Source organism: Cydia splendana, chromosome 24, assembly GCF_910591565.1.
Source record: "Cydia splendana chromosome 24, ilCydSple1.2, whole genome shotgun sequence".
NCBI classification, from domain to species: domain Eukaryota; kingdom Metazoa; phylum Arthropoda; class Insecta; order Lepidoptera; family Tortricidae; genus Cydia; species Cydia splendana.
The window spans coordinates 5632985-5659282 of NC_085983.1; the positions used below are offsets into that span (position 1 = coordinate 5632985).

General features: G+C 38.4%; 3 protein-coding genes across 3 annotated transcripts in view; 2 read left to right on the forward strand and 1 right to left on the reverse strand.

The window, feature by feature from the left end:
- Positions 1 to 7798: 7798 nt before the first annotated feature.
- LOC134802332 (zinc finger protein 814-like) lies at positions 7799 to 10288 on the forward strand. Its single transcript, XM_063774939.1, has one exon. It carries the CDS (start codon positions 7912 to 7914, stop codon positions 10183 to 10185), a length of 2274 nt encoding a protein of 757 aa, XP_063631009.1. The 5' UTR covers positions 7799 to 7911; the 3' UTR covers positions 10186 to 10288.
- Positions 10289 to 12533: 2245 nt separating this feature from the next.
- On the reverse strand, positions 12534 to 14117 carry LOC134802226 (uncharacterized). The gene has a single exon (XM_063774815.1). It carries the CDS (start codon positions 14046 to 14048, stop codon positions 12960 to 12962), a length of 1089 nt encoding a protein of 362 aa, XP_063630885.1. The 5' UTR covers positions 14049 to 14117; the 3' UTR covers positions 12534 to 12959.
- A 504-nt stretch (positions 14118 to 14621) lies between these two features.
- The window catches only part of LOC134802363 (zinc finger protein ZFP2-like), a 28795-nt gene continuing 17118 nt past the window's right edge, over positions 14622 to 26298 (forward strand). Inside the window, exons 1-5 of the mRNA XM_063774990.1 lie at positions 14622 to 14773; positions 15434 to 15568; positions 16092 to 16236; positions 16412 to 16567; positions 23482 to 23657. Coding sequence (XP_063631060.1) covers positions 14666 to 14773; positions 15434 to 15568; positions 16092 to 16236; positions 16412 to 16567; positions 23482 to 23657 — 720 coding nt within the window. The 5' untranslated portion in view covers positions 14622 to 14665. The remainder of the gene's footprint in view (positions 14774 to 15433; positions 15569 to 16091; positions 16237 to 16411; positions 16568 to 23481; positions 23658 to 26298) is intronic.

Here is a 26298-nt window from a genome sequence, read left to right on the forward strand (position 1 = left end):
TAATAATAAGATACACGAAGGGCATGATACCCTATTATGACAGAATAAAATTGCCAGGTCATGAAATTGAAAAAACAGGAGCACTGCTTTGAAACTGCGAGTTGATCGAGCATAATCCCCAAATATCTATTTATTCATCCCGCTGCAGTGCTCAAAAACCGAGGACATTCAAAATATTTGCAAAACAATGCGCGGATTCACTGCCACAAAAACGGGATAAAAAGCTGAAAGGTGAGTTATCTGGCAGCACTGTGATAAACGAAAGAACAACGTTAGCTCTTGAGGTAACGTGTGTTTTGACAGTTCTTTACGAATTTCGTGCTGTCAAAAACTCCGAAAATTGCGTTTCGCGGTAGGTCTATGGAACGATATTCGATCCATAATCGTCTTTCGAACGGGCCGCTCGATGACGGCTGTCTTCGCGGTAGCAAACCGTGTTTTATCTGTCAGAATTGCCCGCAATTGACGATTTTCGGTATTCGCGGTAGCGCTGCAGTAACGCGTTAAGAAGATACTCTACTCTATTTACGCAATGGTACGCTATGGGCATAACATTCGCAAAGTATTGGTTCCGTGTGCAGCATTTTGTTTGAAATATCCGTTCCTTTGTGTCTTTGGGTACATCGTACATCACTACGCTTGGCTAGCTGTCAGTCACCAAGCTGTCACTGTTGGATTGGAGTCGAGATTAGGTACTGATGAATATTATTTTTATTTTATAGATTTTTATATTTTATACCCAAAACTAGTTAATATAAACTGACCAAAGCGCGTATTTATAAGTGTGTGATCTGCGCCCGTTAAATACAGGCATCTGTATTTCTATTTAAAATGTAAATTTTACTTTAAAAGGAACAACAAAAGTTACCCAATCGGAGTATAATGTAAGTTTATATTCTAACTCTAACTAATATACTTTACACTGTCGTGAAATCAGAAAGATTTTCACCGAAGCAAGACGATATGGAACGGTTACGTAGGTGAACACAAAGAGACTGTTCAATAGTCAACTTTCTTGTAACTTATACCATGATAGAGTCGGACCAAAAAAAGTATGCAGCGGATTTGATAGCCCACGCAGTTAGAAAGTTTAGTAACTGAAAAAATACTTTTACGTCACTAGGCCCGGGTTGCGGACTAAGAGCCGTCCTACCGTTTAGCCGTTTGTAGGACGGCTCGTAGTCCGCAACCCCCATACACAATCCTACCCAACGAGGCGGACTACAAGGTAGGAGTGTGAATGGGGGGCTTTACGGGCCTAGTGACGTAAAAGTATTTTTTCAGTTACTAAACTTTCTAACTGTGGGGGCTTAAGTGGGATTTTCTTCCCACGGGACGGGAAGAAAATCTCACTTCCTGGCCAAGGCAAGACATAAAACTTTATACAAACCACGGGCGGTGCGGTAATTCGTAAAGCCCCAGATCGCATATTTATGGCGCTCACCTTCGGTTCGGGGCACAAACACCTGCGATCTGGAGCATTTACGAATTTACCTCCTACCTAGGTATGTAATGTACTATTACAATACATATGGTCTTATTTTCCCGCACTAGTGCGTAAAATAGCTTTTCGTGCGTATGTCAAAAGTTTAAAGGGCCATATGTACTGCAAAACGTTGTACGATACACATGCGAATAGGTAATTCGCAATTCCTCTTGTCCGAACTTGTATCGTAAATAACTATTAGAATTTAGTATAAACTTCTAATATTTCATGAGATTAGTTAAACACATCCTTAGTAACATGGACAACCTTTTTTTGCAATACTTATACATAACTTAAAACTTGTGCGTTTTGACCACATATAAAAAATAATTAGTGATGTAGGGTAATTGTGTCAGTTTACCGTCCAGTGTCAGTTTCCGTCCACTTGACAGATTAGTAAATAATACATTTCATATACAGGGTGGAAAGGCACGACGATCCTTCCCGGAAGTATTAGGTCGTTTAAGTGATACAGAGACTATTGGTAATGGTAAGAATCGTTAATTGAGTAAAAAATAAAAATTGCAAAAATACTACTTTTTAACTGTGGTGATAACCCTATATGTGAGGGAATATGAGAGGGCAGCTGGAGAAATAGGGAAATTACGGAGCACAGGCACAATGTTATTTATTCGCATACAATGAATGAATGATTGACAGCAATAACAGAAAGATATATTTGAATTGATGTCACTCGAGGATTGATACTTCTTTCGGCGGCGAGAGTCCCGTGGCCAGTACTCACACTCCTCTTCACGGCACTGTCGTAGCTGTTAGTGGAGCCCCAGGCTGATCCTCAGTTTCATCAGCCTTGGGCCAGGCAAAGCCTTAGTGAGAAGGTCTGCTTCCATATCCTCGGTTTGCAGATACTTCACCTCTATTGCTCCTTCTTGGATGCAGTCCCTGATGAAGTGCATCTTCAAATCAATGTGCTTCGACTTTGAAGTTACCATTGAATTTTGGCTTAGCTTTAGGGCAGCTTGATTGTCATTTAGGATGACTATGCGCTCGTAGTTAGCCCCTAGGTCCTTGTAAAGGTTCTTCAAGTGGATGGCTTCCTTCGCGGCTTCAGTCAATGCAATGTACTCGCTCTCTGCTGTTGACAAGGCAATGCTCTTTTGTTTCTTTGACATCCAGCTTACGCATGTACCAGCATATTTGTAACAGTAGCCTGAAAACGACTTTCGGTCGAGCTTACATGAGCCCCAGTCTGCGTCGGCCATTCCATGCAAATCGTTGCCGGTTTTCTTAAATGTCAGGCCCACACTCTTTGTTCCTTTTAAATAACGAAGTACTCTTTTAGCGCATTTAAAATGCTCTTCGTTATAGCAATCATTAAATTGTGATAAGTAGCTTATGGCGAACATAATATCGGGTCGTGTCGCCACTGCTATGTACATGAGTGTACCTATCAGGTTTTTGTAAGGGAGCTGCAGATGCTGAGTCTTCTCCATTTCGCTTTTTTCTAATTTAAGACCGGGCTCCAATGGCGTGGATACTGGTTTACAGTCTTCCATTCTAAATTTCTTAAGCGTGTCTTCAATAAACTTTTCTTGGTTTATTTTTATTTCGTTCTTCTTGTATGACACGTCTATGCCGATAAGCCTCTTCGGTCTTCCCAAATCTTTCATATCGAATTTGGAGTTTAGTAGATTTTTGACTTCATTAAGTATCTTTGGACTTGAGTAGGCAATTAGTAGATTGTCGACATAAATGACTATTATGACTTTGGCTCCTCTTTTCTCTAGTACGTATACACATGGGTCAGCCTCTGATGCTTTAAATCCAATGTCTTTTAATTCTGTGTCGAGCTTCTTGTACCACTGCCTCCCTGCCTGCTTGAGTCCATAAAGTGCTTTAATAAGGCAGCATACTTTCTCTTTTGGAGTATTCTTTATGTCTATCAGCATGTCCTTCGTCTTATTGAAGATAGTTAAATCTTCTTTTGTACTTTCTTCAACCATAATTTCTGTCAGATAATCTTCTAGGTAGTCTGGGTATTTCATAACGATTTGTTCTTCCAGTTCTCCATTTAGGTACGCCGTTGTTACGTCCATCTGGTTCAACTGTAACCCTTCTTCCATAGCGATGCTAATGACAGATCTGATCGAACTTAATTTTGCGACGGGAGCGTATGTTTCGTTGTAGTCGATACCTGGTCGTTGTGTGAAGCCCCGTGCAACAAGTCTTGCTTTTCTAGTAACGCTGTCATCGGGTCCAATTTTATTTCTAAGTACCATTTTGTAATCAACAACTTTCATATCTTTGGTTTTCTTTCCGATCTTCCAAGTCCCGTTTTTGACATGTGCTCGAATTTCAGCTTTTATTGCATCATGCCAGTATTGGTCATTTTCATTTTCGTCAAAAAGGTTGCTTATCTCCGTGAGCATGTGACATTCTTCTCTGTCACCTAGTATGAAGTCCTTCCACCATGAAGGTTGGTGCCTTTCTCTTTGGGGCCTCCCATTCTCAGGTATTTGCCTCTCGTTCTCAGGTATCTGCCTTTCGTTTTCGGGCATCTCAGCAACCTCTGGAGCGTCATCGAAGTTATCTGCTTCTTCTGGCTCGTCTTCTTGAATGGAATCTGTTGCATTGTGCCTGTTTTCTTGAGCGGATATCACTGGAATTTTGAGGGGGTCTTCATGCCTGTGCTCCGTGATTTCTACCTCTATTTGTCGTCTGTCATGACTATTCCGATGTTTATTTCTGTTTTCTTTTTCAGGTTTCTTTGTGTTGCGCTCCTCTTCGCGTACAAGGCCTTCATAGTCTGTATTTTCATCTTCATAATACATTTTTTCTATGACCTTTATATCCCTGCTTATCACCACGTCATCATCTTCGGGCATATAGATTCTGTAGCCTTTTGAGGTCAACGAGTATCCTATAAATACACCCTCTTTGGTTTTTTGTGTCAGTTTACCTCGTCTGTTCTTTTTCAATACGAAGGTCTTCCTGCCAAAAACGTGAAGATGGTTTCCGGACGGTGTCTTGTTCATCCATTTCGTGAACGGTATGATGCCATTTAAAGCTTTCGAAGGGCTACGGTTTATAAGGTAATTTGCCGTAGAGACCGCTTCTGCCCAGAGCTTTTGGGGAGCATTGGCGTCTATCAACAGGCATCTGGCTTTATCTAACAAAGAACGATTCTTCCTTTCGCTTATCCCGTTCATTTGGGGCGTGTAAGCAGTGGTCAATCTTCTTTGAATGCCATGCGAAGCGAGAAAGTTGTCGAACTCCTTATTGCGATATTCTGTCCCGTTGTCAGATTGCAGGTGTCGAATCTTCTTGTTATGGAGCGTCTCAACTTCATTTTTGTAAGTTTGGAAACATTTGAATACGTCGCTTTTCTTCTTGATGAAGTATACGTAGCAGTAGCGGGTAAAATCATCAATGAATGTGACGTAATATCTTGAGCCTGTCAGTGACTCACATTCGAAGGGTCCACAAACGTCGCTGTGTATGATTTCTAGCGGTTGCGTCGTGTAGAGATCATCATGTCTTGTGAAAGGTAATCTTGACATTTTGCCTTCGATGCAGGTCTCGCAGGTGTCTAATTTTTCTTTACGTAGGTTCAATCCGTACATAAGGTTATCTGCGGCCATCTTGTTAAGGTCCTTTTCATTTATGTGGCCAAGTTTTAAATGCCACTCCATGATGTCACAATGCCCTTTGGGTGTGTAGTTTGCAGTTGCTTCTTTCATGAATTTTAGGTAGTACAGTTCATCTCTTCTCTGAGCTGTCAGTAATATTTTGCCATTCATCCGCGTGATAAGAGCTTTGTTTTTGTCAAAGATTACCTTAAATCCTTTGTCGGTAATCTTTCCAACGGACATTAGGTTTACTGATACGTCAGGAACGAATAAGGTGTCATCTATGTTGTAACCATCACCCTTTTCTGTCTTGACTGTTACTCTTCCTTTTCCTTCAATGTTACTTGTGCATTTCTTTGATGCTAACTTGAGCGTGCCGTTTTCTGAAGTTACGTTGGAGAATTTAGATTTGTCGCCACAAATGTGGGAAGAACAGCCGCTATCTAAACACCAAATGTCTCCTCTGGCGCTTGAATTTACGGTACTCAGACAGACGTTGAAGTTGCTAGTCTGTTTACTGTTCTTTTTCTCATTTGAAGTCTTCTTCTTGTTCCAACATGCTTCAGTAGTGTGACCTTTCTTTTTGCAGCTCTTGCAGTACGGTTTCGAGTTCTTTTTCTTGAAATGGTACGCTTCGGAGCTCTCTGGTTGTTCACTGGCACTCCTGGCCTGATATTCTTCAAGAATTTTTACCTTCAGGTCGTCAGGATCGGGCAGGGAGTCTCTTGATTCAATTGCGATGCGAAAGTTTTCATATGTTGTTGGCAAACTGTAGAGTAACATTATGCTTAGCAATTCCGACGGTATTTTTATGTCCATGTCGGCTAGCTTGTCTTTGATGTCCATGAAATTATTTAAGTGATCACGGATATCTTCTTCTGTGGTCATCCGTTTTAGAACTAATTGTTTTAGCAAGGTTGCTTTCCTCGCAGGGCCGGTGCTTTGATAAATCGCTTTTAATTTGTCCCATACGGCTTTTGATGACGTGCAGGTCTTCACTTGTTTTAGTTCGGAAGGTGACAGCAAAAGAAAAATTTCAGCCCTTGCCTTCAAATCTTCCTTGGTGAATGTTGACTTCGTCGTCTCATCCGCTTCTGGTAACAATACTTTCTCGCCACTGACGATGTCCCAATAATCGTTTTTTATCAGGACGGCTTGCGCTTGTAAGCACCATGTGTCATAATTTGACTTGTTCAATGTTTCAATATTTCTATAACTTGTCGATGCCATCTCGATTATTTCCAGGCGCGGCGTTTCAGGAACCACGCTCTGCTACCATTTGTGAGGGAATATGAGAGGGCAGTTGGAGAAATAGGGAAATTACGGAGCACAGGCACAATGTTATTTATTCGCATACAATGAATGAATGATTGACAGCAATAACAGAAAGATATATTTGAATTGATGTCACTCGAGGATTGATACTTCTTTCGGCGGCGAGAGTCCCGTGGCCAGTACTCACACTATAGCATGTGCACATGACGGCTAGATTAAGGATCTCCGTCGGGAAAGCTCGGGACTTTACACTTTTTTCCGATCGTTGACAGTATCGCAATGATGTATGAATGACGCATAAATGTCAAATAAATCAAATGCATGCAAAAATATTACAAACAATTTTATTACTTTCTTAGATAATTACTTTTTTCCAATATTTAATACTATCTTCTTTTCACATACGGTGTTCAAATGTACCTCCGTGTATTACAACGCCGCCGCAGCCCGTACCCGAGTATGTCGATGCACATGCGATATAGTGTATGCTCTTCGTCATTTATCCTCCGCAGAAAGCACCAATTAGCCTTTGTCTCATTTCGTCCGCAGTTTCACATTCCGTTTGGTTTGGTACACCATATCTTTTACACAGCCCCACAAATTTAAATAGCCACGAGCATCTAACATTTTTATTTGAAGAATATGACATTCAATAAGTATAGTTCAATGAAAATTTAATTTCAAACATCAGACGTCTTGTCTATTTCCTACCACGCAAGAAGGTTTGTTAGTTTGGTATTGAAGAAGTATTTATTCTTGATTTATTCTTAGTATTTCATTTTTGCAAGTTCATTTGGTGCAACTAACACAACCTACATGTAATTTTTTATTATTTTAAATAGTTTCCAATTATTCGAAAATAATTTTGTGAAACGTGTTAAGAAACTAAAACCTTTTTATCAGTCAAGGAAACCAGAGATATTTATAAGACGATTGCGTACTTTTGAGTGGTTGTCAATGTCACCATTTGAACTGTCGTTGTAAACAATGTTGTGGTTAGTATTATTAATATTAAGGAATAACATAACTATTTCATTCAAGTATTGAACAAGTGGAACCACTAAGAAAGCGAAAATCCTGCAATGATTCTTACCGTGCTGTAAGCAGACCTAAAAATGGTTAGATGGCAACAAATTAGCATAATTTCCTGTCGAATACTGATTGTTTACAAGTAAGTTCATTGACCCTGTCACCTGTTAGGGTTAGAACAAAGTAGTTTTTTGCGTGTATGTTTAAAAGGTCATAATTTAGAAACGGTTGCCCATATTAACATAGTTTCTATGGAGAAAATATAGAGCTTAGGCTAAACTATCTCCCATTTCCGGAAAGGATCGTCGTGCCTTTCCACCCTGTATAATATAAAGTAATATAAGAGACCTGGGGTAAGTATATAATATGCTATTCAAATACTATATAAGAGTTATTATAATTTTCAGATGTCCCTTGGAAGAAACATTGTCACATCATGTTCATCACTGCAACCAAGACTGATTACTAATACAACAATGTGCTTATATACATAAGATAAAAGGCAGCTAGTTTAATGGTAAAACTTCTACCATGGCAGAATACGTCTGCGATTACTGCACCCGCACCTTCACCAGAAAGTATAACCTCGAAACACATATAGAGAACTGCCACGTCAACTCCACATGCTACTGCGAGATCTGTGACACGAGGTTCGGGAGCCCGGCTGGCCTCCAGCTCCACCTCAGCCGGGGACACAACCGCTTCATGCAACCTTACCCCGAATGCGACATCTGCGGGCGAATATTCACGAGAAAACAAAATGTTGTCTCACACATGGTCACCGTTCACCTCCAAGGCGTCGGGCCTCAGATACAGTGCCCCACTTGTGGCAAAACATTTACAACGGAAAGGAACTTGAAAAGACATGTAAACCAACTACATAACCCCGATGTTCAATACCCAACCTGTGACTACTGCAAGAGATCTTTTAAAGGCAAACACTCGCTCTTAGCTCATATACAGGCAACTCATAACATTTTAAAAGGAATTATCAAATGTCATCTGTGTGAAAAAGTTTACACAAATAACAGGAATCTGAAGAGACATATAGAAATGTATCACGGAGAAAAAGGACAGTTCAGATGTACTCTGTGCCCTAAAGTTTATACATCGAACCAGAGCTTGCGTCGCCACGCCAGGACCTGGCATAACACGGACCAGGAGTATAAAGTGGACTTTAACATGGAACAGGACACTACAGATTATTATAACTATGACTTTAAAGTACAGCTTCAAGAATTCAATTGCCAATATTGCGAACAATTCTTTGATGACGAACCTACTTTACGCCGGCATGTCAAATCCGATCATACTTTTAAAATGTTCTACGAGTACTGCAGAAATTCCTTGCTAAAACAGATGGGGAAGAGTGAGAAAGAAAGCTATTATAACTGCGAGAATTGCAATAGTGTGTTTAACTCTGTATATGAACTTAAAGACCACATGAGAACCAGTCATGACAGAGAATATTCGCTATCAACCTGTAATGTTTGCTTCTCAAAGTTCTACAGCAAAGAAACAATGTTTGAGCATAAAAAGATTTGCCTGCCACCACCAAATGTAAACCACTGCAACTATTGTGACAAATTATTTACAGACATCTCAAGTCTAGAGTTTCATATCAGGATTTTCCATCCCCAAGCCCAAATAGCTGACAATGATGTGTCTTCGACTAACCCTGAAGACACAGAGGCTGGTTTTAAATGTCCTCACTGCGATAGGATGTACTACAGTGACCGCTCTTTAAAGCATCATATGAAACTCAAACATACTACCGATGAAGTTGTAGCTTGCGGATTATGTGGAAAAATCTGTAACAACAAATATTATCTAGCATCCCACATCAAAATTGTACACAACAACGACTCCTGGTCCAAATGTGACTATTGTGAGAAACAATTTAAATCTAAAAGGAATATTCGTCGTCACATTGAGTACACACATTTAGGCATGCAGCGCTACAAATGCATTGAATGCGAGACACTTTTTAAAGAGAAACGGAGCCTCAGAAAGCACGTTCGCACTAAGCATCCCAACTCAACAGTATTCCCGCAGTGTCATATCTGTTACAAGCGCTTCGAATCTGCAAAATCCTGCAAGATTCATCTCAAGCTAATCCATTCTTTCAACATGAACACATACCCCTGCGACCGTTGCTCCGTATCCTTCAGTTCCAATGAAGCGTTATCAATCCATCTCCAAACGAAACACTTAGCTAAAGACCAGATATTCAAATGCGAACCATGTAACCTAGTCTTCACGGGACAGGACAAATTCGAACAACACAACGAAATATTTCACGTAGTACCGAACGTAACACAAAAGGTTTTACCCTGTTGCATATTATGTATGAAGGATTTCAGTACGCGAAAAACTTTGAAGCGGCATATCAAGAAGTTCCATAACGATTTCGATGCGGAAGAACTAGCAACATACGGCTCAAAGAAACGCATGTTTAATATAGAATGCGAGGAATGTATACAGAATTTTAACAACGATTTTTACTTAGATATATATCAGAAGCTTAAACATTTGAAAGATTCTATTGTGTTCAAGTGTGAGAGCTGTTCTTCTTCTTATAACTGCTTGGAATATTCAATACAGAGGCATAAGACGACCAATATGGAAGCATGTAAGAGTAAGATGATTTTAAGTGAGTTGTGTACTGCGGAGATGAGTGACGAGGCTTCTAATAGTGGTCGGGTGGAGTCGGTGGAAGCGGAGAGCACTACGGGTGATATAAATGTGAAGGAAGAGCCTATGGAGGTGGAAGATATTGTGAAGACTGAACCTATGTCCCCATGAATATAAATACATTAAGTATTATAATTTTATCATAATCAGGGCAAACGCAACTAAGGTCAATGTGGCTAATTCCGTCATAGGGACTATTCCGTACACGAGCGTATATTTCTTTGATTTTCAGTTGTAGAAAAAAACCATTTGCTTTTGATTGCTGAAACTAAAAGCAATCGCTGCTTTGTCTACGAAATTATCTGTTGTTCGTTGTTCGAGAAAAACGCTAGTGGACGGAATAGTCCCTATGACGGAATTAACCACATTGACCTTATATTTATTAGAGTAGAGGAATATAAGATTAACTTTTCGGCTTACATAAAACAATATTACATAAAAATATGAAACAAAGTTATATTGACTGTATCTCAAAAACCTATTTACTTAAGGCAATAATTAGTATTATATAAATTAAGTAAGAATCTATTTAAGATAAACATATTTTTATTTACTTTTCATATTTTTAAATTCATATATTCACATTTTCATCTTACAATCAGGGACGAGTTAATGATAAAGACTTGTAAGTTGTAAAGTTTACTCAAATCAGCTTTCTTTGCGATAGAAGTGTATATCAAAATGGGGTATTTTAGCTCTAAGTCCAATAGAGGGTTTCCTCAATGTTCAAGAGCTTTTAACACCTTCCTGAATTGGGTTATTCCCACTAGTTACCTCCAAGTTGTTACCAGTGGTAACTACTGAGAATTTTTTTCCCACCTTTTACCACTGGTAACCAAACCGAGTTGGTGGTAACTACTGGGAATTATTTTTCCGAGTAGTTACCACCAAAATTTTTTTAAGAGTTCAATACTAATAAAAACAGTACTTATACCAAACCGAGTTGGTGGTAACTACTGGGATTTTTTTTTCCCAGTAGTTACCAGTGGTAAAAGGTGGGAAAAAAATCCCAGTAGTTACCACTGGTAACAACTTGGTGGTAACTAGTCGGAATAACCCCCTGAATTTAGTAACTGCCGAGCGATACGTAGACGTGAGATGGCGATATCTCTATCGTGTATCATCTCTTTTTTGTGCAGAGATTGTAAATCTTTATTATTTACTTGTTTGTAAAATGTAAGTATTAAGCCCTGTCTCCATATTGCGCGGCAAACTATCGAACATTGGATACCGGGTTGGCTCGCGAGCCAACTCGATCTGATCGAGTATCCATTGCGCGCGGCTGCCTCGCGAGCCAATGTTCGATAGTTTGCCGCGCAATATGGAGACAGGGCTTTAGGGTAACTACCATAAGTATTATAATTTTGTATGTGTAGTATTTAAGAAGGCAGCTACCTATTTCTGTACAATCACGTCTATAGATTACAGTCATAGAATTTGATTTCGTACCTTGTCACAGTGACAATCAGACAGTCAATATAAAAGTCGCTGAGAGACCTCCAAAAAGTGGAGACCTCATACTATTATAGTTGAATCATCGAGAGCGTGGAATTGCATATGTAGTAGTATTGTTTGTTTACAGGCATTCTATATTTGAATTTTCTATTTTCTTGTACTATCAGCATACAACCACTACAAATGCAATTCCATCTTCTCGATAATTCAACTATATCACTGTAACAAAGTACAAAGACTTCAAAACCACTGCAACGAATTAGCCAGAAACCTGTTAAACGAACAAGACTACATACCGAGGCTAAAAAGATGGCACATCCTAGGGCTATAGTTCGTTTTTTTTAGCATTAGAAATAAGGTAAACAATCTTGACGTGCCTTTTAATTGAAAAACACATTTTAAAAATAAGTTACGACAAATATGTAACAATTATGAATCTAATACGATCATTTATATTCTTCTGCTTTCGTAAGTAATAGTTACTGATTTTTTAAAATCGTTAACAATTAAAAGACATGTCAAGATCGCTCAGCTTCTTTCAAGTTCTTTCTAATGCTAAAAAAACGAACTATAGACCAGAGACAATAAGCCCCCACGTAAACTGGTGATGGTGCTCAGTGGAACACCACCCTAAATAACAACTTAAAAAAAAGAAACCATCCGATTATGGCTAGAACAGCCGATTGCAGATTTAAGTGGAAAAAAAAAGTACAAAATGGGTAGAATATTAAATTCTTTGACTGTACATCAGACATCGTGGTCGCTAATAACCCTATCGATTTTAAGGGTCACTCGAACCCGCCGGGCGGCGGCTAGGTTCGTTGGAGTCTAAAACATGTAGTTGAAATAAAACAATGTTTATGATAAAATATCTATTTTATTTGATTTCATATCTCCTTAACGAACTAATAATCATAAAATCATCATGATAATCATTTGACTTGGAACCTAACTATAACTACATAATACATTTAAATAAAAAAAACCTGCTATGCACGAAAATGCATTAATCATTTTGGAAAATAGCTGATACTCTTCAAACTGCTGGATAGATTTTTATCAAACATAGCTAAGAACCTCGGTAAGGAAACTTGCTTCAATCGATTTTTATCAAGAACCACTGCAAGGACTTGTTATCACGAAAAACACCGCATCAAAATCAGTCCATTCGTATGAGAGCTATGATGCCACAGACAGACAGGCGTTGGCGGCAAACATATATCCTCCCCCTTTTTTTGTGTCGGGGGTCAAAAATGTATATATCAAACATTTAACACATTCATTGCCACCCCGCCAAATAAGACGTCCGCGCCAGGCCACAACAATTTCGTCATATAAAGCAGTAGTACCACGATCCCGACTATCAGGTCTTCCGGCCTGGGAACGAAATCATAAAATACCCGATAGTCTGGTTTTCGCCACTGAATGTGTTAAAACTTTGTACTTTTCCTTCTCATGAAAGAAGTTTTTGGAGCTAAGGGCAATTTCAATTGCACCATCTTCCCCCCCTCGGTATGTACCATGTATGCTCCGATGAGACGGACCTTATTGATGCACGGCTGAGTCTTAGGCGACATCTTCAAAGCTGCACACAAAGGCTCAAGTTCAACCTTAAAATTATGTAATATCAACACAAACACCATTATGTGACATATGAGCTTATCTTTCATGTGCACTGGTCTCGATCTCACCTTATTTGCAGCTTTACTAAATTCCGTAAAGTTTTTCAACACAACGTTGTTTAATGTGTTTGAGAAATCGCATATTTTAAAGTTTTTCTTTTTTATTTCCATGCAACCAACCTGTAAAAATTTCAGTAGCTCACTAGTGTAAACCGCCAGCACCGTTAACTCGTTAGACAACGTCCGGCCTTTAACTAAAGACTTTATATACGGATGGTAATATTCTTCATACTTTTCTTGCTTTAAATCTGAGTAAATATTCTCAAATTCTTCTTCAGACATAATTTTCTCTACAGGATATACATCTTCGACTTTAGTCGCGTCTCTGTCTATAGGTGGTATGTAGAATTCTTCAGAATCGTTCTTATTATACTTAGATAGGTCTAGTTGGTCAACAGTAATATTCGCAGTTACATTTTCCATCTGTTGTGTAACGGTTTGTACATTTACTTTTAATTTCTCCCGTTGTTCCATTTGCTTCTTTTGTTTTTTAGATCCGAACTTCCTACTCAGCTCTAATCTGCTGGTTACCTGTTGCGATGCATTCAAGTCAACTTTACGATATGGTATGAGCTCAGCGCAGCCCACCTCTATAAGGCGTACTTTACCGGTTTTCCTGTCTCTTGCTAGTATCAGGGTCTTACCCAACTCTTCGTTTTCCTCTTTACCATAGTAAACAAGCTCATCAAGCTCGGTAGCTATCGTTTTAGTCCCATTCTCTTGTATGATTGAGCATTCACTTTCGAAGTCTTCATTCGGGTAACCGTTTTGAAAGTTTATTAACATTGGATAGATCGGCCCCTTTGAAGAAACCGAATCTATTGTTAATTCCGTCATTGTTTAAGCACCACAGCGCTGCTTAAAATTACAACAACGTTTTGATTTCACGTGCAAGTTTAACTTTAAGGTTATAAAACTTATAAACAACCTATCTGTCACTGTACTGTCAAATGTGGCACAAGGGTACGTTTAGAAACGAATGGATATTTTCAAACATCAAACTTGGGAGTTGCACACGGAGCCAGTAGTTCGCGTACTTATGCCACTTGCATCGGGCCGCGGGCTACAACACTAGTAATGTCAAATAGTAGGGTACGTTCTGAATCGATTAATGTACTTCTTTTCTTATAAATGCAGATTTGATTTATATTTTAATATATGCTTTAACTCGTCACGTTAAAGCTTAAATTGAACTGGATAGTCTTTTATCTTAATATAAATTTGACAAATTGTCACCCTTAACTATAATTTCAGAGGACGCGTCTTCGTTTCGATATTTGTTTATTTATTTCTTTTTATCAGCAAAACTATATTAACTAGTCCCTAATTTACAGCAATAAAGGAAATGATGTAGCGTCCCTTATTTTTATCCTAGTTAATTCGTAATATTTAACACCATATAAACGATGTGCTTAATATTTATATACTATATGTGATCAGTGAAATCATTGAATATGTCTCAATTATTACTGTGCAGAGTGTGCCTAGCCACTAACGTGACTGTTTACAATATATTGAACTCCTGTCTTCAAGAAATGTATGAGAAATTGACGAGATTACCGGTATGTCATGATATGTTTTATCTTTGCCATACTTAAATCAATGTCTTTGAGTTTCTAATGCAAATTTATACATATACCAGCGACCCGCCCCGGCTTCGCACGGGTTAACAAATTATACACCTAAACCTTCCTCAAGAATCACTTCATTCATAGGTGAAAAATGAAATACTTAAGATCGCTGACCCAACACTATCGTCTGTATCTTTAGGTATTTAAAAAAGAGTAAACAAAATGTAATTGAATCTTAAGAAGCCATTTGAGGGTAGATCAAAACATTACATGGTCAAATAATGTAGGTTAAAGTCAGGTTGTTCAATGACAGATCCAGGTTATTTTGTATTTGGTTGGTTAACCAATAAATGTACTAACTACCCGAAAATGTACAAATTGTTTGTTTACTTTTATTTAAATACCTAAAGATACAGACTATAATGTCTGTAATACATAGCAACTTGTCTCGCTTCAAAAAAAGAATGGGATTTAAAAAATACATTGAATAACGTAAACAACTGAATTCATGTAGCGTTCTTCTTTCTATAGAGTGATTCTGAGGAAGGTTTAGGTGTATAATTATTTAAATTTCTGTGTGACCTGTGCAAGTCCGGAGCTGATCCCTACTAAATAAATAATATAACAAGGTCTCCTTCACTCCTGTTTCAGCTCCATGCAGACGACGGCAAGCCAAGCACTGTATGCTGCATCTGCTTGGCGTTGCTGCAGAAGAGCTACCAGCTCTGGGTGCAGTCCGTCACCTCTGACCGGCTGCTCAGCAGGCTGCTCGCTACTAACAACGAGGTCTGGTTCCATGTACAAAATTTTCAGTACCTTCAAAGTACACTCAAGTGTAAAAATGTGGGTGCATACAACTTACTCAAAAACATGTCCCATAGTTCTTAATTCGCAAATATAAGAGCTTTGGGCAATGGGGAGACACTCCTCCTTTCAGGCAAACTCGGCTCTGCTCGGCTCAGTATTGCTCTGAGCAATTATTAGGGTTGGGTATAATAATTTTGATGCTTGGAGAGCCTTTACACCTCCAAATGCTATTAGTATTTTCTCTAACATTGGGGAACTTTTAAATCTCCAAATTTTATATATTACTAACCATAGAGGCTACATCTCAATTTTATTGTAGTAACACTTTCTTTTAAGATAGTGTAATGTCTACCCATTGACTGTTGTATTCATAAATGTTGCTATATATTTTCCATGTCACCATATGATTCCACTATAAATTTTAATGTTGTTTTGACTTATAAAGGAGTCCTTGAAACCTACTTACAAAATATTTTTTGAAATTTAAACCATTATATTGCAGCTCACGCAAGACCTGATTGAACACATAGACAGACGAGGGCACAAGCTAACAACAAAATTTACTTTTCAAACGGAGCATTTCGATATAAAACCCAGCGGAGTTTCAGTTGAAGTTGAAGTTAAACCATTGAAGGAAGAACCTGAAGGTAGGTGATTTTTTTATACCACATCGGTTAGAAACAAGCATACGGCCCGCCTGATGGTAAGCAGTCACCGTAGCCTATGGACGCCTAGTTTTAAGGGTCATTTAAAAATAATAAGTTTTTGCAAAAATAAAATTTTTGGTATAGTCACTATCAGATATATCAGAGCGGCCCACAGGTGTGTTATCAGACCATGAGGATCACGAGGACACTGAGGACCACGTGTCCGTTAAAGAGGCACCATCGGACTCAGAAGATGACCTTCCGCTGGTCGCCATCAGCCAGAGGAAGGGAAAGAAGACTGTCACTCATAAAGACAAGGAGTTCTTAAAAGGTACTCTTTTTTAGAGGTGCCACGAATATTCGGTAACTATTCGGTATATCTGTTGCACCTACCTAAAAAAAATACACAATTTAAATAACCAAAAACTATACTCTGTATCTTTAGGTATTTAAATAAAAGTAAACAATTAATTTGTACATTTTCGGGTAGTTATAACCGCCTGGATCAGTCACTGAACGACCTGACTTTAACCTACATTATTTGATCATGTAATGTTTTCATTTACCCTAAACTGGCTTAAGGAGCCACTTGAGGGTAGTTTTTTTACTTTTATTTAAATACCTTAAGATACAGAGTATAGGTGTATACATGTGTAATATTTAAAAAGTATTCTTGGAAAGTTGTTAAATACGAGTACGAAGACCCTTTTTGGAACATTTGTTGATTACAGAATATATTATTTTTATCATAGGTCTGATTTGATTGACTCTAACTACATTCTTTATTTCTGTTCAACAAAAAATATATCTTAGCAAACGTTGTGTTTTGTTGGCGAACAGTTTTTATAATAATTGTGACTCAAAACAAAATGTTTGCATATCATGCCGAATATTCGATACTCGGTATTAGGCCAAAACCACTATTCGGGCATCTCTACTCTTTTTACTGTTTAACCGCCAAAGACGTCAACTGACGCGCGCGGCTACAGCCTAATATCAACCTTCGTGCGTTCAGATAAGGTCAAGATGACCCATTTGCATTTCTTTTAATCAATAGGATTACCAGCCTTATACCTACTAAACGTCCTCGCGTTTCATATCACATTCGGCCGGCAACGTCCCATTACCCCGCCCAAAGATATAACTCCGTATAAGGCCCACTTGTACCATTTCACTAACCCGGGGTTAACCGGTTAAACCTGGAGTTACCATGGTTTCCAGTACAATTTGACACTAGGTTAACGGTTTAACCGCTTAACCCCGAGTTAGTGGGATGGTGCAAGTGTGCCTAAGATAACTAAAAAACGTGCCTTGGAAATCAAGGAAAAGTTATACTCGAATAGATGGCGCCACACCTTTGGCATATACTTAATAATCAAACGAACTTACCTGTGAAGTTTGATTACAATTATACGAGTATCCAAATCCAAGACAACAATATAATTTACTGAGCAGCAGTACATGGAATCATGCCGTCCTTGTCACACATTTTAGAGATATAATATTTAAAAAACAAGTTCGCACTGTCCCTCTCACTCGCTACGCTATCATCCCCCGCCATCCCACTCCGACACCGCTCCTCAGATACCCGTCATTATTTCAGAGTGAATCTTTTTGTGTTATGCACGGAGACTATTTTATTTTTATTTTCGGGGTTGGGGGGCGGGACTTTGTTGTCTTGGATTTGGATACTCGTATAATTGTAATCAAACTTCACAGGTAAGTTCGTTTGATTATTAATTATACTTCCTATCCAAATCCAAGACAACAATATAATTTACTGAGCAGATGTTCAGAGCCTTGTATCTAAATACAGATGCGAAAATAAAATGAAATATCGATATCAAATCAGTAAGTTACGTATACCGTTACTGATATTACTGATTTCAGCTGAAGAGAACAACGGTGTCTCATAAGAGGTACATATTAATTTATACCAAAAAATTGTAATTATGTATCTACCTACAAATGTAATTTTATGTAGATATATATATCATAATAATATTATATTATAATGATGGGCGTCATTAATTAACTTAAATTATTATTCTTAAATTACTTGAATCAATATTCCTTTGTGGTGAAAGTAAAAAACAAAAAAGTAGGTATAAAACTTTCTTTGGTTACATTGTGGGCTATTGGTAAGTTGTTTAAATGTAATTTTGCCATTGCTTATGTACTTAAACCATTACGCCATTGAAAAGTGTGTTCAATCTTTAGTTAGCTCTCAATCAATATTGGACCCATTATATTATTGATATTTCAATTTCATTAAAATACGAGTATACAATGTTTTAATTTTCAAGATTATAATAACTTCAACGGTTGAGGATGTGTGTTTTCTGTCAGACACTATACTTATAAATAAGCCGTTTTGTATCATTTAGATTTTTCCAACCACTCACTGGATGTAATTATTTTATGCGTTATGATTTAACTATGAATGCGTGTCTTTTTAAGTATTGACACTAAAATATAACTTTATGACACTTTGCAATGAATATTCAATACAACAATAAATACCCTCTTCTATACACAGCTTATAAATGTGGGTAAAGGAGATTTTTCTTCATTGCAAGGTTGTCATTGAAATCAAGTTTCTATACTTTTAGACTAAGTCCGGACAACGACTAGTAGAAAATCCGGTAGGTATTGTTTTGAAACTTATCATTTTTCAAATTTTCAATTATAATTCAGCTTTAAAATATAGATTTATATAGTTGGTCAAACCAATTTGTCAGTCAGTAACAACCAGGAAAACTATACTTATCCTTTTCTTTTGGGTACTAGTACTAGTGTAAGACAAAGATAGTATGATTCTCTCTGTCCTTGATTGAAATGAGACAGTCACATTCTCAAACAATATGTAAATAGCTAAATAATATATATAGATAGACTACCTTTATTAATAAATAAGTCGTCTTTCTTTACGTATCTTACGTATCTGACCGATGACGACTACACGTGATACAAGTGGTAAGTAAACTTTGGTAGATTGTAGTGTAGGTAGGTGTTAAATTATGATATTATATTTGTGAACGAAATATAAGGCATTTACTTGAAATTTAACTTTCAAGGAGTAACTTATAGTAACATTTTTTAACGTTACAATAAGACTGTGCAGCGTGCACAGTATTCTTGTGATACCTACACAACCAACAATAATTAGAAAAACACAGATAGGAGTTATTTTTAAACACAAGTTCTATTTAATAAATCAGATAGAAATATAAAAATTAGGTGAGTTGACCGTGACGTCACGATGTAAATATTTTATGTAAATTCCATATTATTAGCAAACCGTTTTGACAGTTCAAAAAAAAGTAGGAAAATACCCTATTATAACTGTACAGCAAGACAATAATTATGACAACCTAGAGCATTTAAATTAATGACAATATTAAATTTTATTATTGTTTAAGGATATCAATCCTTTATTGCGATTGTCAATCTAGCTATTTAGCGAAAGCGATTCATGTAACAGGTTACAGCATTTAACTCTGGTTGCAAGGTTGTACAATTGTGCATATTGGTTTTCAGCTGAGGTTTCTAGCGTTGATTTCGCGTCGTGGGATGTATGCATCAACCACGGCGCAGCCCTTGTTAGTTGCGGCGACGACGGTCCCCTGAAGTTTAGAGCCGAGATAACCAGTAAGCAAATCGTACTGGATTTGTTACGAGTAGGTAAATTGGGCTCGTTGAGATGGTATATATATATTATATATATTATGCAGGTCAAATATTGAATGTAAAATCGTTTAAAGGGTTACATATATCACTTTCCATATATTGTTCACTCGTCATACAGCACTGTTTGTGTACATTTTGTTACCAGGATTTTAGCCTGCATTAATACCAATTAAATTACTTCAACATAACTAAAAGCTGGCGGCTACCTCGCACAACGTATCAGCATTGCGATACAGCGAGGAAATGCCGCCAGCATCCTTGGTACAATGCCTCAAGGGCCTATTTTAGATTTAAGCTAGTTATTAATTTCGTTTAGTAGTACCACTGTATATATATTGTATGTAAATAAATGTTTTCATTCACTAAAATCTCCTCTGTATTTCACATACGTAAAGCCACAGTCACATCACTATTAAAGTGGAGTCAACATAAAGGTCTGGATACAGACTATGACAAGTACATTACATTGGCATCAACACTGTTACAGTGGAGCAACGTTATATATCTTTGACTCAGTTTACAACGAGCAAAGCGTCTGCAGACCAAACATACCGAAGAGCGTAAAGACCGAAGAACGAAGTGACTGAAGAACGAAGTGATCGAAGAGCGAAGCGGCTGAAGAGCGTAGCATCCGAAGAGCGAAGCGACCGAAGAGCGTAGCATCCGAAGAGCGAAGCGACCGAAGAGCGAAGCGACCGATGAGCCAAATGACCGAAGCAATCGAAGAGCGAGTCAATCATTATTATGTAGTTTTAGATATTACGCAATAATCATCATAAATCTTCAACACAATAAATGTGGAGTAAAGATAGCCTCGTCGCTATTAATGCGGGGCAAATTTAACCTCGACGCTGTGAAAGCGGAGCTCTCGACACAATTACTGTGGAGTAAATATAGTCTCCTCACTATTAAAGTGGGGCAAAGTTACCCTCAACGCTGTTAAAGCGGAGTTCTCGACACAATTAATGTGGAGTAAAGATAGCCACGTCACTATTAAAGTGGGGCAAATTTAGCCTCAACGCTGTTAAAGCGGAGCTCTCGACACAATTATTGTGGAGTAATGATGGCCTCTTCACTATTAAAGTGGGGCAAAGTTACCCTCAACGCTGTTAAAGCGGAGTTCTCGACACAATTAATGTGGAGTAAAGATAGCCACTTCACTATTAAAGTGGGGCAAATTTAGCCTCAACGCTGTTAAAGCGGAGCTCTCGACACAATTATTGTGGAGTAATGATGGCCTCTTCACTATTAAAGTGGGGCAAATTTACCCTCAACGCTCTTGAAGCGGAGTTCTCGACACAATTAATGTGGAGTAAAGACTGTTAAAGTGGGGTAAATATAACCTCAACGCTGTGAAGGCGGAGCTCTCAACACAATGATTGTGGAGTAATGATAGCCTTTTCACTATTAAAGTGGGAGAAATTTTGCTTTTAATCTCGTTTTTAACTAAATATTTATGTGATATGAATTTTAATTTATACGTGTTAATTAATGTGCAATATTATAAACTCTCCTTTTGTCATTGACTTTTATTTGGTAACACGTTTAATACCGAGTACCTATCTGTTTTATGATCATCTTGTTGCATAGTTTACCTAAGCTTGTAAAGTACTCACTCTACTTAAACTACCAAATTCTGAATCCCAGTTGTCAGTTGGTGTCAGGTTTTACTTATATTTCCGATACGATTTACGCATGGGTTAACGATCCTCGACGCTATTGTACTAGCGCAGTATTATTATTGGACGTAGTCCATAATATTACACTAATCAAATACATACTCTGTCCATCATTTATTTCATTCTAAAATTACATTGAGTTGATAATGTGCAAGTGTCTAAATAAAAATTATGTAAGCACATTCATGAGGTTTACACGTACAGAGTAGGTACTATTGTAGAAAGTAACTAATAACTGGCTATGTGATGTTTAGCTTATTATAGCATTGGTACTTAATACTGTCAATCAAGAATGTCTAGTTATCACAAAGCAGGAGATTAACTGATGAGCAAAGGGAGGCGATCACACCGACTGGACCCAAGACTCGACGATACCGCGATGTGCGATTAAAGTACCTAATCCGTTTTAATCCTTACGATCCATTCACTATGTCGGTATCGGAGCACGCATAGCGCGTGCTGGTTGTATACATCGGTTACTGGCATTAAACACTTTTTTATTACACGGTAGGGTAGATCGGAACGATTACGTAGTACGTATAAATACCTATATAAAGTTTATTCAATTCAGATATGGTTTGTATACTAGTATACAGTATATAAAATCTGTAGGCGAAAGCATGTCAATATAATATAATAATATAGTGTTCGCATTCGTAAACAATTTACTGAGCGAACATTACATAGTATGAATGTACCATTTTTTATTCAAAACATGAAATGTAAGTAATATCTACATATTACTATAACCTTTGGATTTTGAATTAGTCATATAACTGGGTTAAAGGTCATTTTGTGATTTATTTATAGCTCCGTACTTATTTTATTCTAAAAAGAAGGTAGTTGTAACAAGTGATTTCGTACGAACGCAAAGATTACTTACTTAGTTGATTTCTTAGGTAATGAGTTTATCACGCTAAATGAAAATACGATTACAAATTAAAGTATACCAGCCATGTCAAGAATTGTAAACGAGACTAGACTTGCCGTGCCGAAAAAACATTAATTTTTCGCTCGGGGGTACGGCGGCGGCTGGCAGTACAAATAATGTTTTAATTCTATCATTATTATGATTCAGCGCTCAATAGACATATTAAAATTACTCACCCTAACTTCATCAATCGAAACACACACACAGCTATTTAGAGGAACACTATTTTGGCGAAAATACGTGTGACTCGGACTAACACAAAAACATGTAATGACGGGTATCTGAGGAGCGGTGTCGGAGTGGGATGGCGGGGGATGATAGCGTAGCGAGTGAGAGGGACAGTGCGAACTTGTTTTTTAAATATTATATCTCTAAAATGTGTGACAAGGACGGCATGATTCCATGTACTGCTGCTCAGTAAATTATATTGTTGTCTTGGATTTGGATAGGAAGTATACTCGTCTAGATGGCGTTGGCGACAGCGTTTGATATTTAACAACATTTTAAGACATATCAGCGAAAGAACATGTAATGGCTCAAAGTCATATGGCGTTCTAAAAAAAAATTTTTTCTATATTGTATAAAATACATTTTTTGATGTTTTTACACTTTTTCATTTTTAGTTTTGATCCTGTCGTCGATAGATGGCACAAAATTTACTGTGACTACAAAATTTACTATGACAGTAACTCTCTATACATACACTCTATCCTCCTAAGGCCCAAGGTCCTACCTGTAGTACCTGCTAATTTCGATGAAATTTAAATCCTATTCAATAGGAACAGAGTCGTTTTTGCTTTGTTTCGTTCAATTTTCCAACAACGCAAATTCAACTATATTTCCTACACTATTGGTTCAAAATTCAGTGGCAAATTTTGGATTTTTCACTTATATGGCTGGGCCTTAGGAGGCTATTTGCCCCATCTAACAATGTAGTGTTTCCAGGCTTCAAATCCGGCTACGCCCGGGAACTGATCCTGACCACAGAACAGCAGCTGGCAGAGCTGCGCGCACGTGGGTCCTCCGTTAACTACCTCAACGCGCCGTTCAAGTGCGCGCCCTGTCGGCGGGGGTACGTCGAGCCCGCGGCCTACAGCAACCATCGGATAAAACACGACCCGGTGAGTGACGACACTAGTGATAATTAACACTAACCAGGGATGTTGCGAATGTTCGCATCCGCATTCGCAACCGCGGAAGTTCCGCATTGTTTTCAAAATCCGCATCCGCATAAAATCGATGCGGAGCTTAATGCGGACGTGGATGTCGAAGAAGTCGGTTCAGGAACATCTTAGCGGCGGCGTAAGTGCTAGGTAATTTTGTCATTACCTATAACGAAATCGTCTAGATCCAGAAAAGTCGGCCAAGTTACTGTTTATTAAATATAACGCACCTATATTCTTCCTCAAATACTAAACGATTCGTTTTTTTTTTAATAGAAATTTCTAAAATGTAATTTTTTACGTTTTTTAAGTACTTAGTTTGACTTCTTGATTCTCATTCTCACTCTGGTAGCACACCACAGAATAAATAATAGTACTACCGTACAGAAAGGACACTTCCTACAAAACCGAAGTTTGACAGCGATTCAGGATCGAATCATGATATCCGTTTCTAACTTATGGCACTATTCCCTTCGACTATATAGGGTTGTCAAAATCATTATCTTATCTGTGGTCGTGCACGCAAAGGGACGTCAAGTTGTGTCAACCCTAATAATTGCTCAGAGCAATGCTGAGCCGAGCGGAGCCGAGTTTGCCCGAAGTCAGGAGTGTCTCCCCACTGGTGCTACCGCTATCCGTAACGTATCATTATCAAGTAAGGTTTCCAAGTGTGGTGGCAAGGCATGCAATCTTGCCCCGGACTCAGGTTCCATAACAGCCTTTAGCTTGGCAACGTGTTTACCCACAGCGCCCTCCAACATGCCCTTATGCTCACGGCACTTATTTTATATAATCGTAAATTTTTAATTGATAACCGCCTACAGCGTTTGTATAATTCAGGAATAGGCTAGATGACAAATTTTAATTTATGGTATCAATCGATCAGGTTTGTTTTTAGGATCAAATGTCTATATGGGACCCATTGCATTAAAGCAATACAAAAGTCAGAAATGATAGTCAAAGCCCGACAGTCGTACTCGTACTTCGTCGCGAAACGCTCCTAACAAAACAATAAGTGAACGTGATGTCAAGGTCACTGAGAGTCCATCTTGAAGTATGGACAAGTAAGAAAATTGCGTTTTTGTTGGTGAAATATTGTGTTTATGTATATAGTTGCCATAAAATATTTTTTGGGTAAAATGTGAGGAATCGAATGGTATATCCTTACCTATTTCCTTTGTGGAAGTTAAAAAACAACAAAATTTCGAAACTTCCAGGTCCTGTATTTTTGTATTATTTCCATATATTATTTTAATGTCCACATTATTGTGATAAATTGATCATTTTTTATCTGTTTTACTAGATTTTGTTATAAAATTCAACATGTGTCATCTTCCCTATTATAATCCGTAAAGAACCGTTGTGGGGAATAACCAATATTGCACAACCTATTATTATCTTATCATTTATCAGTTGCATTTACTAGATACTTGTCCTTTATGTCTAGTAGTCTACTAACGTGCTGCGACCTGCGACGTATTCACTACGGTAATTCGTCTGCATACATTTCAGGATAAAAAGTAACAAATGGATAATCCAGAAAGTAACAAGAGAGTTTGCCCTAACCTATCCTTACCGCAGGCTGAACAGGAAAATAAACAGGAAGAAAATAATAAAGAATGCACAGAAAGATTTCCCATCACCAGATTGCCAGACCACGTCGCCCCCCAATCACGATCGAGCCACGAAAATGATACGTTTCACGTGGATTTCATAGAAAACAGCGGGGTCCTCTCGCCTGGTTTGATAAAATGGATGAGAATCTACCTCAAGCTCGAGGAACACGGGATGCGAGCAAATGAAGAAATGTTAATATATAACGCCAGGGCCATAATTATGAACCATCGCCTATTGCCTACGACACGGCTTCAAGCTAAGGCCATACATGAAGACACTTCAGCCCAAAAACCGCCAAACGTGGAGCGTAACGAGTTAGTAATAGACAATTGCCGTGGAACAGGCGCAAAATCTCGGGACCATGCAGACAAGAAGTCAACGGAAGACCTATTAGCAAATGAAAACCTTGCTGTAGTACCAGAAATCGATGCATCTACAACCTTACAGCCTGCGTTCACAGTACAGAGTGGTCAAACGCTATCAACGCAAAACATCTCAGCCAATCAAAATGCTGCAGTCCCGGCATCAGCTCAACAGCCTCGGGCCTTCGTACGGAGGGACAGAACAAGAGAAACTAACTGCCATAGAATTAGGGTATCTGACCCAATAGATTGTAACCTAGTACATTTTCTTGACTCGCGCACGCTCTGCTACAACGGTTACCGCTACGTGCGTCACTGTAACGGGCCCAGGGCCCGCTGGCAGTGCGCGACGCACCAGCGCCCCGGCTGCAAGGGCAGCGTGCTCACTGTCAACGACGTCGTCGTGAAGGTCTGGGGGGACCATAGCCATCCGCCAGAGACGGAGAACGTCGTCGAGGAAGGGGCTCTATATGGTCTTACAAAAAATTGGGTTCATGCGAGCGAGCGTCCCCAGAGGGGTTCTCAGATCAAATGTGCATGTTATCTTGGAATGACCTCCTAATACGTGGAGGACAGAGGGCCTAAACAAAGGTAGGGTGGCAATCCCCTGAAGACACAAT